Source organism: Nomascus leucogenys, chromosome 13 (assembly GCF_006542625.1).
Source record: "Nomascus leucogenys isolate Asia chromosome 13, Asia_NLE_v1, whole genome shotgun sequence".
NCBI lineage: Eukaryota > Metazoa > Chordata > Mammalia > Primates > Hylobatidae > Nomascus > Nomascus leucogenys.
In genome coordinates this window covers 84,709,650-84,729,815 of record NC_044393.1, presented here as the reverse complement: position 1 = coordinate 84,729,815, position 20,166 = coordinate 84,709,650, and the positions used below count along the sequence as shown (strand labels likewise).

The following is a 20,166-nucleotide window of genomic DNA, read 5'->3' as shown; positions in this document are numbered from 1 at the left end:
TGAGTCACTCCAGATGTGCTCAAAAACAGAGTCTCTCTGTGGAAGCCCAGTCCCCCCAATCCCAGAGAGAGTCAGATGAAGAGAGGTACCGACTCCTGTCCCACCCAGGACGCAGCCTTCAGCCTCCAGCCTTCTGAGGCAGAGTAGGCATTTCTGCACGTCTGCAAAAGGAAGGGAGGGAAGCACTCCATCATCTCACTGGGAAGAACGGCGCGGGCATACCTGCAGTTACTGGGGTTCCATTGGGCTTGAGGGTCCATTTTTCACCTTTTGAAGGACAAGATGCATTGGAAGATGTTGCTGCTTCTGCTGTTGTATTACAATGCTGAGGCTTCTATGTGCCACAGGTGGAGCAGGGGTGAGTTGCTTTTTATTCATTTGTTTGTTTAATGCTCATTATTCTTTCATCAATGCAATTCAAAATTTGGAGGGAAGGACGTCAGAAGCCCTGCACTCTCCTTTTATCTAATCTCTGTCAATTGCTTGATGCTTCTTGACATGTTCTCCCTTCTTAGAGGGTGATGGGGAAATGACACTGGAAAAAATCAAAGCCCCTGAGGGAACTAGGTTGAGGTGGAGAACCCAGAAAGCATCCTTTTCTGGTATCCCAGAGAGAACTCATATCTGCTTCATAGAAAGTAGAACTCATTTCTTCAGCTGCTCCCACCACCTGCAGCAGTTGGGCCAGACCATCTGGAGAGCAGGTGCCGAGGTCAGCTGCTAAAATGATGGAGTGATGGGGGCTGGGATGCCAAAGGCCTGCTCCCTGGGGGAACCAGAGCAGAAGCTCTGCAGGAAGTTGCCTCCTCACCGGGAGGGGACGCATCTCTGCAGCCAGAGGTGGGCAGGTGAGGAGAGCAACCCTTCAACCTCCACTGCACCCACTGGCCCCGCCACCTCCTCACAAAGGAAGGGGCCCCAGCAAAGGCTGTTCTCTCATCACTGACTTCCTGCCCCTGAGGATGTAGTTCCTCCTGGCTGGATGGCATCTTTTCTCCATTTCCCTGGGACTGGCTCTGCTTGGTAAACACCGGGAGCACCTCGAGCCAGAGTTTGTCACTGTTAGGAAAGGAGGGACCCACAGTACTGCCCACTCTTCACCAATATGAACGGAAATCTTTCCACTACCTAAAGTCAACTGAGTTCACTCTCCTAGAAAGAAATGCAAGAAGAATGGGCTCCTTCAAGTCAGGCCAGTAGGTGTTTCTAGAGATGCAAAATTGGAAGGCAACTGGCATGGTGGTATGGATGTGCCTCCTGCTTGCTTCTCAAGGACAGTGTCAGGGAAGGAAGGAGTGGCCAGAGTGGGGATAGAGCAGCACAAGAGAAGGATCTGAAATGGGAGGGAGGCAAAAGCTACTGTACTTATGTTGGGTTTTATTTCCTCATGGTTAAACCTGACATTAGGGACTTACATCTCTAACAGGGATATAAGTCTTTTGAGCTGAGCTGTGAAGTGATCATTGCCCAGAAACAAATAATACAGCATTCTTCATTTTTCTCATAACAACATTGCATACACATGCACATACACACGTACACCCCTCCCTTTTCTTTTTTTAATTTTTAATTTTTAATTTCTGTGGGCACATAGTAGGTGTACATATTTATGGGGCCTATGAGATGTTTTGATACAGGCACGTCACATCATGGAAGATGGGGTATCCATCCCCTCAAGCATTTAGCCTTTGTGTTACAAACAATCCAATGATACTCTTTTAGTTATTTTTATTTGTTATTTATTTACTTATTTATTTATTTTTGAGACGGAGTCTCACTCTGTTGCCCAGGCTGGAATGCAGTGGTGCAATCTTGGTTCACTGCAACCTCCGCCTCCCAGGTTCAAGTGATTCTCGTGCCTCAGTCTCCTGAGTAGCTGGAATTACAGGTGCGCACCACCACGCCTGGCTAATTTTTGTATTTTTAGTAGAGATGGGGTTTCACCATTTTGGCCAGGCTGGTCTCAAACTCCTGACCTCAAGTGATCCACCCACCTCAGCCTCCCAAAGTTCTGGGATTATAGGCATGAGCCACGGTGCCCGGCCCTCTTTTAGTTCTTTTTAAATGTACAATTAAATTGTTATTGACTATAGTCACCCTGTTTTCACACCTCCCTTTTCATGATGGGCACAAACTTTGAGGTAGCACTTGGAAGCAAAAAGCAAAGAGATCTTGGAGTTGGGGTCTGTCACTCCCCTCTTTGTCACACTGGGGATTTGCTTATTAAACGGGGTAATAGTGCCCACTCTTCCAAATGCACAGGCTATTACAAAGCCAAAAGGGATTATTTGACTTGCAACATGGCTTGTAAACATGACAGCCACATCACGAGCCGCTCTGCAAGGGTCCTGGTTCAAGTTCCGTCTCTATCTGGCGATGCGATCTCAGACAAGTCTCTTAACCTCTCTGAGCTTTCACTCACTAACGGGTAACATTAACATCCATCACATCAATAAAACCCTCATGGTGTTACTGTGAGGGTCATATTCAAAAATATAGATGAAAATACTTTGTAAATGACAAAGCACAATATAAATATTAGCTATTGCCTACCAGTTTTTGAAAAATAAAGATTTTTCATTAAAAGAAGTTTGAGGCTCTTAACAGGGGAATCTACGGCAACATTTTGGGAGCAACTTCTCTGGGCCATGTCCTTCTGCATCGGGGAAGGTCCTTCCACAGTGAGTTCACGATCCGCTGGCTCAAAGCCAGCCCATCTGATATTGAGGCCACTATGAGGCAGCGGATGTGACGTGCTAGATTAACGGCTCAAGTCAGCGCTGATCAACAAATGATATGGAGTCCCTCCAACCATCATCAAATGTCTTCCACGTAATTGATTTTTTTTTTCATTTTTAACATTTTTTTCTAATTATAAAAGAAATACACAATTCTTGCCATCTTTTTTTTAAGACGGAATAGGAGTCACACCCAAATGAATAAGTTTTTCCAAACGTATTATTCATTTCACCTTCATCCTTATCCCCACCCTACCTCCAGCCTCAATTCAAAGTACTCCCTTTGGAAACAGTCTTAGGGCAATCTCTTCCTGAGATTTTCCTCTTCCACCCCCTGCCCTTCGGGCCCCCAGCCCCACCACTACCCCGTGTCCATCCTCCCACCCTCCTGCTCCAACACGTAAATGTAGATGTAAACCCACAGGCAATATGCACCTTGTTGTTAGGACTGTCTTTTTCCTACCATCCTCCCAGCCTTTCCCTAAGCGCTCTCTAGGATTCCACCCTGGGAGGCAGCTTTCCACGCCAGGATCCAGGATCACCCATTTCAGCCCCACCAGCTTGATGAAGACCAAATGACTCACCTGTGGCCAAGCCAGGAAAGCCACATCTACACACACACACACACACACACATACACACACAGGTGGCCCACGTCCCAGCACATACCAGGTCCTGCCAGGGCACCACTGGAAGGGGGAGGACTAGCCAGACTCGAGAAAGAAATATGCATCTATTAAGGATATGAAAGAAATATGCATCTATAAGGATATGAATAGCTATGCTTTTGTTGAATACATACAAATTATTTTTTAAGTAGTTTAATAGAGCAGCCCTTCCATTTTTTGGTGGAACTTGTGTCATTTTCAGGCGCCCACTTAAGGGTTGTGTGTGTCCTCAGTCATGAATGTTCCATGAGGGAAAGGCCTGTGGTCAGTACTCAGTAAGTACTCACTGACTGCCGGGCATGGTGGTGCACGCCTATAATTCCAGTGACTCAGGGGACTGAGAGGCCAAGAGTTCGAGACCAGCCTGGAAACATAGTGAGATCTCCCATCTCTTAAAAAAATTAAAGTTAAAAAAAAATTAGCTGGGTATAGAAGCATATGCCTGTAGTCCCAGCTACTCAGAAGGTTAAGGTGGTAGGATCACTTAAGGCCAGGAGACCAAGGTGATAGGATCCCTTAGGCCCAGGAGGTCAAGAATGCAGAGAGCTATGATTGCGCTACTTCACTCCAGCCTGGATGATGCAGCAAGACCCTGTGTCCAAAAAGAAAATTGTTTTAAGTATTCACTGCCCAAGTGCCCCATACAGAGCCATCTCCTCGCTCCACAGTAACTCCATGAGGCAGGTGCTATCCTGACCATTTACAGGTAAGAAAATTGGAGAGTGAGGCAAGAAGTGAAGTGCCCCAGCTCCCCCAGCTGCAAAGGCAGAGTTGAATTTGATCCCCCAGGTTCACCTGCTGGCAGAGTGCCCCGTCCTCATTCATCCGCTCCGCATATTTCTACATCCCCCATGGGCCACTCACCTGCTCCCGGCAGCCCCAACCTCCCCTACATGGTGGAGCTTTCCAGCCAAGAGGAGTCGGCTGCCGGGGCCCTTTCAGGAGCTCTCCCAGAGGACCCCCACGCACAGGGCCGAGACCCTGGCTCGCTCAGAATAGCACTGTGTTTCCAGAGGGCTGGCCCAGGAGTCAAAAAGTAAATGACATCAGTCAGATCTGGCAAAAAATCTTTTACAAACGAGAGCTTTTCCTTTCCACACCCACTGTCCTTTCCATCGAGTTGCTTCAACTGATTCATTAAAAATACAGTTGGAGTTTGGCTTGAGATGGTCTGCAGCTTGAATCCTTTCCAACAAGCTCTTTGCCACAAATGCTATGCACAGTTCCGGGGAAAGCATGATTAGCCTGAATACCATGCTACTGAACATATCGGAGGGACGGGAGGAAAGAAGAAGAAAGAGACTTTTAACCCAGATTACAGAAAGTCAAAGAGAAGGTCCGGCTGCCAAACAAAGGCAGGCTACTCCATTGGAGCGCCTCTGGCTGTTTGTCTAGGCAAGAAAGCTTTGAAGGGCTAAGGTGTGGGGGAGGTAGGGGACAGCACTCACTGAGATCAATTAAAATATAGCTTGGTCCGGGCCCAAACAGGGACTCCTCAGGGATAAGGGGAGGGTGTGGTGGAGACAGAAGTCAACATCTACTTTCTGATCATTAGCCAAGACCGAGAACCACAAATAAACTCTAGATTCACCCTATTAGAAAAGGAAGGATTTTGTAGGCACTCTATTTGGAAAGAATAGAGCTTAGTGACCAGGGCAGGTAACGTGTTCCTGTGGGATTATTTATTCATTTGACAAACAGGAAGGGGCATAATGCTAGGCACTGGGAATACAACAGTGAACAAAATAGACAAAATCCCATACCCTCTAGTGGGGGGAAACAGGCAACAAATATATTTATATTTTAAAATAGGTGATTTGTTGGATGATAATAAAGTAGGGACAGAGGCTAGAGAGTCCAGAGGGTTGTAATTTTAAATAGAGTCATCACAAAGAGCGTTTTTCTCCAGCCACATTCAGGTGCACAGAGGCAGGCGTGGAATAGGTAGAGCTGGATTGTGCTTTTGCCAAGTGATTCCCAAGGAACAATAAGGGGCCGGGTGTGGTGACTCACACCTGTAATCCCAGCACTTTGGGAGGCTGAGGCAGGAGGATCACTTAAGGTCAGGAGTTCGTGACCAGCCTGGCCAACATGGTAAACAACCCCGTCTCCAGTAAAAAAAAAAAAAAAAAATACAAAAATTAGCCAGGCATGGTGGAGCCTGTAGTTCCAACTACTCAGGAGGCTGAGGCACAAGAATCGCTTGAACCTGGGAGCCAAGATTACACCACTGCCCTCCAGCATGGGCGACAGAGCAAGACTCTTGTCTCCAAAAAAAAAAAAAAAAAAAAAAGAGGGAGAAAAGGAGAATCGATGCAGGAGAGTGATCCTAAAAGTAGTCCTTTGACCTTGCATATCACATTATTATAAGTCAAAGTCAGAGTTTTGAAAAGTATGTGTGATCCATTTAAGAATACGTTTTCTATCAAATGCATAGGCATTCATTCATTCATAACTAACTACCATTTATCCTTTCTGTAGTTATTCAGAACTGAAGAATGCCCACTCTCTGGGCAGAGGTACCTACAATAAAGGAGCACTGTTCACTTATCAGTGAGATTGGGTTTTGGAGCCTTGGAGATCTGGATTTTAATCCCAGCCCTACCTCAAATAAATTGGATAGCCTAGAGCAATTTTCTTAACCTCCAAGTTTCTTCATCTATAAAATGGAAAGTTCATATTTACCTCACAAGGTACTTGTAGACAGCACAAGGCACACAGTGGGTGCCCCTGAGCTCTTACATTATTATATCTGAGCTCCACGTGTTAAGAGCTTTAGCCTGAGCTCCAGAGGTATAGCTCAGCAGAAGACATGGACAGAACACGCTATAACACATGAATCAGGAACTCCGGATCCAGCTCCTGGACAAACTTAGTCCATGTGGCATGACCTTTAGCAAGTGAGTCACTTGTTCTATGCTGGTCGGTCCCATGTGTCCTAGATGCTCATTTGTCCAGGGAGTCGAGGAGGAGCTGAGCAGCGCTTGGTTTCCCCACCCCACGGCCAGCCTGGGCAGCCAGCTTCCATGCAAGCTGACCACTGAGTCTCAGAGCCCCTAGGACAGACACACCGAGTGGCCCTCATGGACACATTCACATCCTGAGGAAATGCCTGGACAGTGGACTGGGCGGGGAGCATTGAATAGAGAAGAAGGTAAACAAATGGGCCCAATTGTACACAAGCAAAAGATGCACAAAGTCCATGCTTCTGACAAACACGTCACACCAGCCTTCTTGTCTGAGGTTCAGTGCTCAGGCGGCACCTGGGAGGCGTGGGACCCTCCTGCCAGTCTCTGGTCTCTTGACCCGGCTCTTAGAGGGGCTGCCGTTGCTAACAGGCATCCAGGGAGGAGGACACAGGCCTCCCTCCCATCAGCCTTGCAAAGGCTGGGCTGCCCAGAGCACTTTACTCACAGCTCACAGGGAGCAGGGAGCTGAACTTAAAGCGACCTCCGTAAGTTTGAGAGATGGGACAGAAGGAAAAGGAAGAAAAACCAGCAAAGCCCTGAAGAGTCTCCAAGGCTGTTGTTTTGGTTTGGTTTTACCTAGTTTATGGTTTTTTAAACCATTCCAAAATATATCCTGAGACTGCACCCAGAGCATGGCATTACGTGCACACAGAGGTGAAGCAAAGGCTGCACACAGCTCATTTGCTCCCTCCCAGGGCCTGGCAACCCTGATGAAACTTTCCAGGGTGGTGTGCAGCAAGATGCAAAACATGCGGCCTGGATGCAGAAAGATAGAGATAGAGAAGGAAAACAACCGTGTACAGTGGGGTTCCCAGGAAAGACTTCCTGGGGAAACAGGATTTTCTAAAATATAAGAGCAAGTCTAGTTTCCAGCTTTGCACATATACATCTTGGAGTTTGCCAGCCCTTGTTTCAGCCATCAGCATTTCTGGTGGGGTCCAGCCTTCGTCATTATGGACAAGAACATCTTGGAGTGACTGTACATTGTGAAATTGTACCTCTGTATTTTGACATTGATCAAATAGAGCTATTTCTCACCCACCACCACCTCCAGCCTCTCCAGTGGAGATAAGTTTATTCTCTTTAGATCTTGCCTCACACGGGGAGTCAGATCTGGGTGGCTGCTGAGCCACTGAGATGTCTGCCCTAGATCTGGCTGCACTCCAGCAGCTGTCCCTACCCCTGCCCAATGCACAAGGTCAAAGCAGCCACAGAAATGTGAGGGGCAGCACTGCTTGGGCTGGTGGACCAGTACAGGGGTGGGGGTGAGGAAGGGAGGGAGAGAGACCCATCTTTAAGATTCCTGTGCTTCCCACACATACATTCTAAATTTTACTTTTTAAATGGATTGGTAGGACCTCTTTTTTAGCTTCTAGATATTGATCCTTATCAGTGACATTCAGTGGAAATTCTTTCTCCCATTTGCTTGGCCTTTTTTTTTTTTTTTTTTTTTTTTTTTTGAGACAGGGTCTCACTCTATCGCCCAGGCTAGAGTGCAGTGGCTGATCACAGCTCACTACAGCCTTGACCTCCCAGACCCAGTTGATCCTCCTGCCTCAGCCTCCCAAGTAGCTGGGACCACAAGCGTGTGCCACCATGCCCAGCTAATTTTTTTTATTTTTAGTAGAGATGGGTCTCACTATGTTGCCAAGACTGGTCTCAAATTCCTGGGTTCAAGTTATCCACCCGCCTCAGCTTCCCAAAGTCCTGAGATTACAAGTGTGAGCTGCCACGCCTGGTACACACTTACTTTTTTTTTTTTTTTTTTTTTTTTTTTGAGACGGAGTCTCAGTCTGTCACCCAGGCTGGAGCGAAGTGGCATGATCTCGGCTCACTGCAACCTCCGCCTCCCGGGTTCACGCCGTTCTCCTGCCTCAGCCTCCTGAGTAGCTGGGACTACAGGTGCCCTGTAGGTGCCCACCACCACACCCAGCTAATTTTTGGTACATACTTACATTCTAAAGCAATAGCCATTCCCCTTGTCTGAAGGCTGAAGCTATTTCTAAGACTCCACCAAACTATGTTACTATTCAGTAGGAGACCAAGAGCTGTTGGAAATGACAAAGTTTCCATTATCAAGCTCAGCTTTGAACCAGGAAGTATTTGCTTCTTGGCTCTTTGAGAACTAGGGGTCCGCCTGGGGTGAGCATGTTAAAGGCATGTTGCTGTTCTCAGGGCAACAACTGAGTGAAGAAATTCCAGGTCTAAGATCATGAATAACTTCCAGGCAGGCAGCCACAGGCTGGCTGTGATTACAGAGAGCAGAAAGGGCTCCGTGCCCTGACATTCCCTCCCTATTGCCGTCATCTGCTGGGACTGAGGTTTTATGTTTTTTTTTTTAAGGTAACGATACCTTTAATTTGGCAATAAGAGATAAATTCTAGCAGAATTAAAGAAGTAAAGTCGCTCTTAGATCCTATCCTAAGAAGGGGGTTTCATCCACCTCCTTTCTTCCTGGCGGGAAGAAAAGAAGAGCATGAAGAAAGAAACAGGCCACACCTTGACCTAGGACCAACTCATCTCATACCAAGGAGAAAGCAGAGACAAAGTCTGTGCCCTCTTTGTGCCTGCACTCCTTACCTCCAAGAACATGATGACCTTGGTCTCTTCAGATGACCTTGTAAGGCCCCATCAGATAGGCAAGAGCTCTGAATTGTTTTATGGTAGAAGGACACCATCGGCCTGTCTGTGTTGTGGATAACACAGATCTGGCTGCCTCCTGGAGCCTGGGAGCTGGAAAAAGTCCCAGTGCCTACATTTCACTCCCAGAGATGCCCACAAATTGGCCTGGAGTGTGGTCTTGGGCATTTGGGTTTCTAAAAGTGCCTGGATGAATCGAATGTCTAGTCAAGGCTGGGAACCACTGATCTAACCAGAGAGCGGCCACACAGCCTAGGGTCAGCGTCTTCCACACAATTTCAGGTCAAGCTCACTCTGACTAGGACAGTAGTTCTCAACCTTGGCTGTCATTAGAAGCACTTAGGAAGCTTTACAAAACCGTAATGTGTTCATTGCCCTCTGGTTCAATTAAATCAGAACTCTGGAGCCGGGTCCAAGAAACCGCTTTGGTTACTCTAACTGTTAACTAGTGGAGTCACAGATACCTCACTCTCCTACGTTCCACCTGACACTACAGGCATTGGCAATGGACGAACAGGGGCAAAGGCTTCCTCAAGCCCTAAAATCTATGATTCTGTGGGAAACTGGCGCTTTTTTGGCAAAGAATATAAACTCTGCTGAAATGCCGGGCTAGAGAATACTGCCATGGAGCTCATGGCTCCTTCCCTGAGCATGGTCTGGCGAAGCAGAGCTGGTCACTCTGCTGGCCGAGGCGACCATTAGTGCAGGGATTTGGTCATCAACAGCTATGCCTGGCACACACCCCAGAAGCCTGGCAGGCTCTGCCACAGGTACAGAAATATAAAACTGTATGTACCTAAGCCCTTGAGGAACTTGTGGTATCGATCATAGAAGAGTTACTGAGAAAGCAATTGACAGCAATACTGTAATACATCCATCAGGCTTTTCTGGAACATGGGAGATCCCTACCAGTGAGCTTTTCAGGAAAGTTCCTCTAAGTTAAAGATGTTTCCTTTTTTTTTTTTTTTTAATCACTTCCGATGGCAATCCTTCTAAAATGATTTCCATCCTTCCCTGCCTTTTCTTTTTTTTTTTTTTTTTTTTTTTGAGACGGAGTCTCGCTCTGTCACCCAGGCTGGAGTGCAGTGGCACGATCTGGGCTCACTGCAAGCTCTGCCTCCTGGGTTCACGCCATTCTCCTGCCTCAGCCTCCCTAGTAGCTGGGACTACAGGCGCCTGCCACCACGCCCGGCTAATTTTTTGTATTTTTTTTAGTAGAGACGGGGTTTCACTGTATTAGCCAGGATGGTCTCGATCTCCTGACCTCGTGATCTGCCTGCCTCAGCCTCCCAAAGTGCTGGGATTCCAGGTGTGAGCCACCGCGCCTGGCTTTTTTTTTTTTTTTTTTTTTTTTGAGATGGAGTCTCACTCTGTCGCCAGGCTGGAGTGCAATGTGGCACGATCTCGGTTCACTGCAAGCTCCACCTCCTAGGTTCAAGCAATTCTCCTGCCTCAGCCTCCCAAGTAGCTGGGATTACAGGCATGCACCACCATGCCCAGCTAACTTTTGTATTTTTAGTAGAGATGGGGTTTCACCATGTTGACCAGGCTGGTCTCAAACTCCTGGCCTCATGTGATCTGCCCACCTCGGCCTCCCAAAGTGCTGGGATTTTAGGCGTGAGCCACCGCGCCCAGCCTGCCTTTTTTAACTGCGTACACTGAACATAATTTGACCTTTTCTCAATGGCTCAAGGGCACTGTTATCAACTAGCAGAGCTGCCATTTATGATTAAGCAAAATATGCCTGTACAACTTCAAGGGGTGCCAACACCTTGTAGTCTCCAATTTTTACCGTTATTTCCCCAGTTTTCTGGTAGATCACAATCAAGTGTCTTAAAGAAGCTGTACCTTTTTCTGTCAGCTGGCGGAGGGCTTACCGATCATTTCTGCACAGTGCCTGCTCCCCAGAGAGGCTGTGGAGGTGACCAGGGCTATTTGCTCCGAGCCTGACATGGTCCTGGAGAACTGCAATTTATAATGATCATTCCTATACCCTCTGATGTTCTGTCTTCTCCTTCACTTGTCCCCAGTCAGTGCCTAATTCTTGCTGTCCTGTGTACCTCTAATAGCAATTCATCTTCCTCCAGTTACCACTTCTACATGCAACCACTGGGGAACAGCATTGTCAAGTCACTGACTTTATACTAAATGCATTCCTAAAGGGCACGGTAGCTCATGCTTATAATCCCAGCACTTTGGGAGGCTGAGGCGGGCGGATCACTTGAGGTCAGGAGTTCAAGACCAGCCTGGCCAACATGGTGAAATCCTGTCTCTACTGAAAATGCAACAATTAGCCGGGCGTGGTGGCACACACCTGTAATCCCAGCTACTTGAGAGGCTGAGGCAGGAGAATCACTTGAGCCCACGGGGGGCAGAGGTTGCAGTGAGCCAAGATCGTGCCACTGCACTCCAGCCTGGGCGACAGAGCAAGACTCCATCTCAAACAAACGAACAAACAAAAATCAGGCAGCCCTTGGGGAAAGCTCTGAGTTTGACCCCACAATGATGCCCTAGATCCAAGGGCCTGGGTCTCGTGCAGCTCTCTTCCTTTATTTTGTCACGTGTGTTCAGATTCTTGGCAGCTATATTTTGGATGCCTGAGGCAGCCAGAAGCCTGACCTTCTGATTAAAACGGGCAGTGAATCAACATAAACCAGCACTTCATACTGATATGAATGTGTGCAGTGCTATTAGGGAACAGTGTTTTCAGGGAATTCACTTACTGACTTGGGGCTTTTTGTTCTCACTCATTTCTACTTTGCTTTATTTTGCTTTGGTTAATATAAATTCCCTAAGGCATGCGTATCCCCAACCATATAGATTTTGCAAAACTTTCTCAGATGGTTCTTCCTTTTTCTTTTTCTTTTTCTTTTCTTTTCTCGTTTTCTCAGACGGTTCTGATGAGCAGCCAGTTTTTAAGCCACTGATCTGATATGACTGAGAGCTTTCTGGGCCACACCAGGGAAGTACGTCACCTCTCTCTTCACTCTGTGTCCACCACCACTTTCCAGTCAGTCCTTTTTTTTTCTTTTTTTTTTTTTTTTGACATGGAATCTCGCTCTATTGCCCAGGCTGGAGTGCAATGGCGCAGTCTTGGCTCACTGCAACCTCCACCTCCTGAGTTAAAACTATTCTCTTGCCTCAGCCTTCCATGTAGCTGCGATAACAGGCACCCACCACCATGCCCGGCTGTTTTTTTGTAATTTTAGTAGAGACGGGGTTGCACCATGTTGGCCAGGCTGGTTTCAAACTCCTGACTTCAGGTGATCCACCCGCCTCGGCCTCCCAAAGTGCTGGAATTACAGGCATAAGCCACTGTGCCTGGCCAAGTCAGTCCATTTTTAAGACTCCTTGACTACCTTCAAGGCGGACCAGAGGGAGAAGGTCTGGGTGCACACTGCAGCCAGGAACTCACTGTTTTCTTTCTTTCAGCTGTGCTCTTCCCTGCTGCCCACCGGCCAAAGAGGTCCTCATCACTGCCATTGAACCCAGTCCTGCAGACCTCCCTGGAGGAGGTGGAGCTGCTCTACGAGGTAGGCAGAGGGGAACATGCTCAATCCAAGTCACCCAAAAGGCACTGCACTTTCTTTATCTTTTTTGGAAAAGGAGAAGTGACCTCTCAGCCCCTGACCATGAGTGACCCCTGCTGTGGTAGAGAATAGCCTAATTTGTAGAGGTCACAGAACCTGCTCATTCATAAAGTATTCCTCATGCCTCCTGTCTTTCCCACATGCTATAACAGAGAATGATGGCATTAGGAGTTCAGTTCAGTTTAAACTAAAGATTAGGTTTGGCCCATAGGCGTCACTCCTGGCACCCAGGCCCCAGAGTGTGGCAATATTCCCAAGCAAAGTCCTTGAGGCAGGACCCGCCAGGAAATGCCAAGCCATTGTCTGGGTGCAGCCTGCCTCCAAGGCCCTGCATGCTACGATGGCAATGCTGTCTGGCTGAGCTGCCAGCCCAGCTGGGTTTCTGGAAGCCACAGACCACCCTGCAGGCTCTCTTCCACTACCTCTCACCTTGCATCACTGAGACCCCACTCCTCCTCCAGACCACAGGGTCAATTTCCCGAGGCCACCCAGATTGGTTCAGTGTTATGATCCCAGGCTCAAGATCTGAGCTTTAGTCCTGGCTCTGTCACTCATCCACTGTGCCACCTTGCATAAGCCACTGTTTCTCTCTGGGCCTGACTCTCCTCAGCTGTTAAATGAGAGAATTCAACTAGGCTGTCCAAAATTCTCCTCCAGCTTTGACATCCTCTGACTCCATGCACTAGGACTGTCTGGTTAAGAAAGAGACAGCCGGGCCAGGTGCAGTGGCTCATGCTTGTAATCCTAGCACTTTGGGAGGCCGAGGCAGGCGGATCACCTGAGGTTAGGAGTTCGAGACCAGCCTGGCCAACATGGTGAAACCTCATCTCTACCAAAAATACAAAAATTAGCCGGCCATGGTGGCATGCACCTGTAATCCCAGCTACTTGGGAGGCTGAGGCAGGAGAATCGCTTGAACCCGGGAGGTGGAGGTTGCAGTGATCTCAGATCGCACCACTGCACTCCAGCCTGTGTGACAGAGCGAGACTCCATCTCAAAAAAATAAAATAAAATAAGAGATAACTTGCTGTAGCCATGCAGTTAAGCCAGGGGGAGAGATTTCAAATCCTGCCTTGGGAACCAGACCGGGAAATGCAGAGTCTTGGCCTAGTCTTAAACATGGGAGTCATACGAAGAGATCTATATTTTAGAAAGATCATAGACAGTGCCATGGAGGATGAATTCAGGCAAGGGAAGACGGAGACAGATTGAAGAGTGAGGATTTGGAGTCATTCCATCCCTACTGTGAACCTGGCACTACCCAAGGATGTGCATGGCAGACCCAGCTCCTACGCTTAGCGGGCAGGTCAGAGAGGAGGACAAATCTCTGTGTCCCACTTGATTCCTAACACAATCCTCTGCATCCTTCAAACTCTGAACATTTTTCCAGAGGTCCTATAGTAAATATAAAGAAACTAGAGCTATACCCAAATAAATATATTGTTTACCAAGGATGTACTTCTTGACTTTTCCAAAAGCTGCCAAGAAGAATCAGTTAGAAAATCAGTCATTTGGCTCGGCGTAGTGGCTCATGCCTGTAATCCCAGCACTTTTGGGAGGTCGAGGCTGGTGGATCATCTGAGGTCAGGAGTTCGAGACCAGTCGGACCAACATGGTGAAACCCCATCTCTACTAAAAATACAAAAAACTAGCCAGGCATGGTGGCAGGTGCCTGTAATCCCAGCTACTTGGGAAGCTGAGACAGGAGAATTGCTTGAACCCAGGAGGTGGAGGTTGCAGTGAGCTGAGATCACACCACTGCATTCCAGCCTGAGTGACAGAGTGAGACTCCATCTAAAAAAAAAAAAAAAAAAAAGAAAATCAGTAATTTTATGACCTTTATGTCTGAACTCCTCTTTTTTGAAAGCTGGTTTAACACAGAAGAGAAACAGGAAGGGGCCCACAGCCCAATCCAATCCAGTCACACCTTGTCTTTGAATAGAAAAACCAAGCTAATGCAGAAAGAGTCTCCCAGCTTCTGCCTTAAAATTATCGAAATAGTTGATGCTTTAGATGATCTTTGTTGGGTGGGAAAAAGAAAGGGAAGAAGGAATTTATCTAGGACACTAGAAACTATAATTAGTCCCTTAAATACTGGTTTTGAACCAGACACTGTATTAGCTTTATCCATATTTGTCTCATTTACCTCTCACAATATCCCAGTGAAGTAGATGTTGTTACTAATTATTTACACTGAGAAGGAAAGTGAGGCTCAGAGAAGTTAAGTAACTTGTCCAAGGTCACACAGCAAGTGAGAAAGTCAGAACTGGAACTCAGGTCTCTTGAGTTCCAAAGCTCTTCTGGCAGCTGCCTCCCTAAGGGAAGGTGCGTGATAATGAATATAACTGTGTCCTCAGCAATGCCTCACTTCATATTTTTGCACATCCACATTTCTCACCAGTTCCTGCTGGCCGAACTTGAGATCGGCCCTGACCTGCAGATCTCCATCAAGGACGAGGAGCTGGCCTCCTTGCGGAAGGCCTCGGACTTCCGCACCGTCTACAACAACGTCATCCCCAAGAGCATCCCAGACATCCGCCGGCTCAGCGCCAGCCTCTCCAGCCACCCTGGCATCCTCAAGAAAGAAGACTTTGAAAGGACAGTGCTGACCCTGGCCTACACAGCCTACCGCACAGCCCTGTCCCACGGCTATCAGAAGGACATCTGGGCGCAGTCCCTCGTTAGCCTCTTCCAGGCCCTGAGGCACGACTTGATGCGCTCTTCACAGCCGGGAGTACCTCCCTGAGACACTGGCCCACACCAGGACCTCGGAGCAGGGACCAGCACAGTAATCCAGAAAGACTTCATTCTCTACTCCATTTACAGAGACCAGCAACAAAACACTTACTGCTGACACAGAGCAGCAGAGATCAAACAGAGTAACCCCGATGCTCTTTTCTCCTTGTAGTTTCCTGGAAGACACATCTGATTCATGCCATCATGTGACCTGGGCTGGAAGAAAGGGCTAGAGTGGTCATTCAAGATGCCTCCATGGGCAGAATGGTTTGCCTATGGCAGGCAGAGCTCTGATATGATTCAACCCAGAGCAGTGGCCACACACACTCAAGAGTGAGAACAGGCCGGGCACAGAGGCTCATGCCTGTGATCCCAGCACTTTAGGAGGCTGAGACGGGAGGATTATTTGAGGTCAGGAGTTCAAGGCCAGCCTGGGCAACACAGTGAAAACCCATCTCTACTAAAATCACAAAAATCAGCCGGACGTGGTGGTGCACACCTGTAATCCTGGCTACTCAGTAGGCTGAGGCAGGAGAACCAGTTGAACCCAGGAGGTAGAGGTTGCAGTGAGCTGAGATTGTGCCACTGCACTCCAGCCTGGGGAACAGAGCGAGACTCTGTCTCAAAAATAAAAATAAATTTTTAAAAAAGTGAGGAATGAGCTAGAAGAGACATCATGGCAAGAAGATGGGGGACAGATTCCTTTGGTCCTAAGGGACTAGGGTGCTGGGTTGAATGAACATTTTTCCAGAGGTTCTACAGTAAATATAAAGAAACTAGAGCTATACCCAAATAAATATATTATTTGCCAAGGATATACTTCTTGACTTTTCCAAAGCTGCCAAGAATAATCCATTAGAAAATCAGTAATTTTATGACCTTTATGTCTGAACTCTTCTTTCTTGAAAGTTGGCATAACACAGAAGAGAAATAGGAAGGGGCCCACAGCCCAGTCCAGCCATAACTTGTCTTTGAATAGAAAAACCAAGCTAATGCAGAAAGAGTCTCCCAACGAACAAGGTGGCATGAAGGCCTGTGCCTGTCTGTCTGACTTCATGCGAAAATAATTTAGCATCATCAGAGAACTAAATGCTCCAAATAAAAATGATTTTCAGATGACAGAATTCCCTTTCAAATGCCAAAACTTTCCTTTTAGAGATATTGACTCGATATCTATTTAAACTATATATACAAATCACCTTAAGCTTTTGTTTAGTGTAAGATCATCATTTAAACATTCGTGTGTGTGTGTGTGTGTGTGTGTGTGTGTGTGTGTGTGTGTGTGTCTGTGTGTGTGTGTGTGATGGAGTCTCGCTCCGTCGTCCTGGCTGGAGTGCAGTGGCACTATCTCGGCTCACTGCAGCGTCCGCCTCCCGGGTTCAAGCGATTCTCCTGCTTCAGCATCCCGAGTAGCTGGGACTATAGGCGCACACCACCACACCTGGCTAATTTTTGTATTTTTAGTAGAGACGGTTTTTCACCATGTTGGCCAGGCTGGTCTCAAACTTCTGGCCTCAAGTGATCCACCCGCCTCAGGCTCCCAAAGTGTTGGGATTATAGGCGCGAGCCATTGCGCCTGGCCATATCATCATTTAAACATTCTAATGAAGGAGTTGGATAAGATAATCTCTAAGACTCCTACCTATGAAGTTCCTACAATCCTTTAACTGTGAGATGCCACAAGGAGAGCACCTGGATCTAAGAAGTCTGCTCAACTGTTTGTACTGACCCTGAGAGGTCCCAGACTGCTCATTCTGTGTTCAGTTCTGAGTTTTTCTGCTGCCTCCCTCACTGGCAGACTATTAGAGCATATTTTTCTTTGTTACCAATGTAACTTGCCCTTCAAGTCTGTTCTTTCTTAGCTGGCCGTTGCCTACAAACTACGATAGCCAGGCTTGTTATAACTCTATGTTAAATAAGAGTTAATAGATGAAGGCCTCTGCTAGGGGTCAAGTGTCTGGGTGCTAATAAGGATTCCTCATTAGCTCAGAGATTTTTCTGTCTTCTCCTAAGTTTACAGCTGAGTTCGGCAAGCAAAAGCTGCAACAAGTCTGATCTTTGAATGAGTGAGGATTTATTGGGCTAAATTTGATTCTGAAATGGGTGTTTAACAGTTGTCATTTGATAATGATGAGGTCTGGACTCCTTCAAAATCTTTGAGCAAATAAGCTTTGTCTAGCAGTGCTAGCCGCATGATCTTTTTGGAGAAATACTAGGATGCAGGAAGAAGGTATTCATCATCAGAGAAAAACACAGATTTGCATCCTGATATTCTCAGGCTCAGAAGATTAGGAAGTCTCAGTCTCTCTTTCTCATTCCTTGACCATTCTGCTCTTTTACCTCCTCCAAATGCAGATTCTGATATATGCTTTTTTTGTTCAATCCTTCTCTTTCTAAATGTACATATTCTCTCTGACACGGTCACTCTGCTTGTCTCTGTCTTTCTTTTATTTTAGTTGGTATCTCTGCTGCTCTATATTTGGGCCCAATTCCAAATATCTTTGTATCTGTTTTTTGACGCATCTCCAAGACTCTTCTGCTTGACTTTTGCTCTATCTCTGCTGACCCACACTCTAACACTCACTGTCTGTCAGTCTTCTCTGAGTATCATTGTCTAAGTAAAACACAAGTCAGTGTACAGACAGTGTTGGGATCGCCCAGAGGCAGATAAAGATGGTAGCCTATCTTCACAGTTTGTACTTTTCCTAGATGTCAGGTGGGGAGTGGATTAGCAATGGCCTCAGTCCCTAGACACTGTGCAATACCCTTATAGTCAGTCTTGTATCCCACCCTGAGGCTCCACTCCCTTGACAATGGATCTGAAAGCTTTCTTGTACTCAGAATCATCAGATGGAAAGGCCCACCCTTGTAGTCCCTGACCACCATGTTATGTAGATGGCTGCTCCCAGTAGTAAGAAATCCATGAATGGGAGGATGGTTCCCAGGAACATTCACCCAGCAACAACAAAATTAAACACAAATTGGGGTCTGAATTTCTCTGGCAATCAATGACTGAAAAAAAAAAATAGAAAAAAGAAGGACATGACCTTTTTAAAGACAAATGAAGACTCATTTTCAGTAACTAGAATCTTAAAAACTATTTTAATCTGAATGCAGATAATTGTTTACCTACAGAGAGTTTTATAACAATGACTTCACTGACATGCAGAATCAAATATTATGATCACCACCAGCAGCCAAAAAACCCTATTCTTTGCCCAAGGAATAGTAGACATGTAGACTAGACAGACAAACAGGGTCTCCTATTTTGCCTCATTAGTGCCACACTCTACACAACTATAGTCATGAAGGGGTCACATTTGGTTATAATTACTATTAGAATAATATGGGAGTGTGATGTTTGTAGTGGAAACTTGCCCATGACTTATGTAACCATTTCTGCTGACAAGTTTTAGGATCTAAAAACTTTGTGGGTTTTTTGTTTTGTTTTGTTTTTGTTTGTTTGTTTGTTTGTTTTTGAGACAGTCTCGCTCTGTCACCCAGGCTGGAGTGCAGTGGCACCCCCGCCTACAGTGTTCAAACGATTCTCCCACCTCAGCCTCCCAAGTAGCTGGGACCACAGGCTCACATCACCATGCCCTGCTAATTTTTTTGTATTTTTAGCAGAGATGGGGTTTCACCATGTTGGCCAGGCTGGTCTCGAACTCCTGACCTCAAGTGGTCCGCCTGCCTCAGCCTCCCAAAGTGCTAGGATTATAGGCGTGAGCCACCGTGCCCGGCCCAGGATCTAAAAACTTTCTAAGTTTCCTCCATCGTTGGCATCCTCACAGCTATCTCCAATGTCACTCAAGAGACATCAATAGACATTTAACTGCTGCAACCTTCATTGCTCTGTCACCTCACCTTGAATCTAACAAATCAAAGTATTTCTGCAGGTCCAATGGTCTAAAATCAAATGCTTGTTAAATGACTTTGTACAATACCCCTTACTTTCCTAATCCATTTCCATATCTTATTTTTTTATTGTGGTAAAAAACACATCACGTAAAATGTACCTACCATCTTAACCATTTTTAAGCATATAGTACAGCAGCGTTAACTCCATGCATGTTGTTGTGAAACAGACCCCCTGAACTTTCTCATCTTGTAATTCTGAAGTTCTATACCCACTGAACAACTCCCCTTTTCCCCTTCCCCCTGCCTGCCCCAGCTCTTGGCACCATTATTCTGCTTTCTGTTTTTGAGAGTCTGACTACTTAAGATACCTCATACAAGTGGGATCTGGCTTACATTTCTTGAGCATTGTATTCTGGAAAAGTGTTTCCTTCCTCTGAAAAATGGGTAGAGTTCTGAAGGAGAACTACTGGTCTTATCGTATCACTTGCTGTACCTATTTTTATTTAACAAATATTCATCTATGGTGTAATAAAGATGTCATGATTGAGTTGCTCACTGGAATCTTTGTTATCTCAGAGTATCTCACCGAGGAATTTGGAATGGTTCATGGGTTTAACAGTGGATGTTGACTTCCACAGCTGCTTATAATTATCCGGTGTCTTTAATGTTTGCGACCAAAACATCACCCACGTGGTATTGTTCATTCTGAGTTTCAAAATCATAACCAAAAAAAAATGAGGCCAGAATGTAGTAAATACAGTAGCCAGTCTTTAACATGCATTTAAAGAGTTGAGTCATCCTAGCCCATGATGGCAAGATAATTTCAAAGGGGACCTGGGTTGTCCACAGTCGCACCTGCCTTAAAAGTCAAGAAGAATTTGGTTTTTGGGTCACTTCCCTGGTCACTTTAGCCTGGGGATCATTTCCAAGGAGTATAGCTGCAGATCTTGGAATGCCATTCCTGTGT

The 20,166-nt window shown here is 46.5% G+C and overlaps 1 protein-coding gene across 1 annotated transcript; it reads left to right on the top strand.

Moving 5' to 3' along the window:
- Window positions 1-53: 53 nt before the first annotated feature.
- FAM180A (family with sequence similarity 180 member A) lies at window positions 54-19,760 on the top strand. The gene is made up of 3 exons (XM_003261379.2): window positions 54-358; window positions 12,448-12,548; window positions 15,007-19,760. The coding sequence occupies exons 1-3, from the start codon at window positions 283-285 to the stop codon at window positions 15,349-15,351; spliced, it is 522 nt and encodes a 173-aa protein (XP_003261427.1). The 5' UTR covers window positions 54-282; the 3' UTR covers window positions 15,352-19,760.
- Window positions 19,761-20,166: the final 406 nt, after the last annotated feature.

What these genes read in the sequence shown, in the direction of transcription:
- FAM180A (XM_003261379.2), top strand. Translation starts at nt 283, where the DNA reads ATGCATTGGAAGATGTTGCTGCTTCTGCTGTTGTATTACAATGCTGAG. An exon ending in GTGCCACAGGTGGAGCAGGG is followed by an intron (nt 359 to 12,447) that starts GTGAGTTGCTTT and finishes TCTTTCTTTCAG; the next exon opens with CTGTGCTCTTCCCTGCTGCC. An exon ending in AGGTGGAGCTGCTCTACGAG is followed by an intron (nt 12,549 to 15,006) that starts GTAGGCAGAGGG and finishes ATTTCTCACCAG; the next exon opens with TTCCTGCTGGCCGAACTTGA.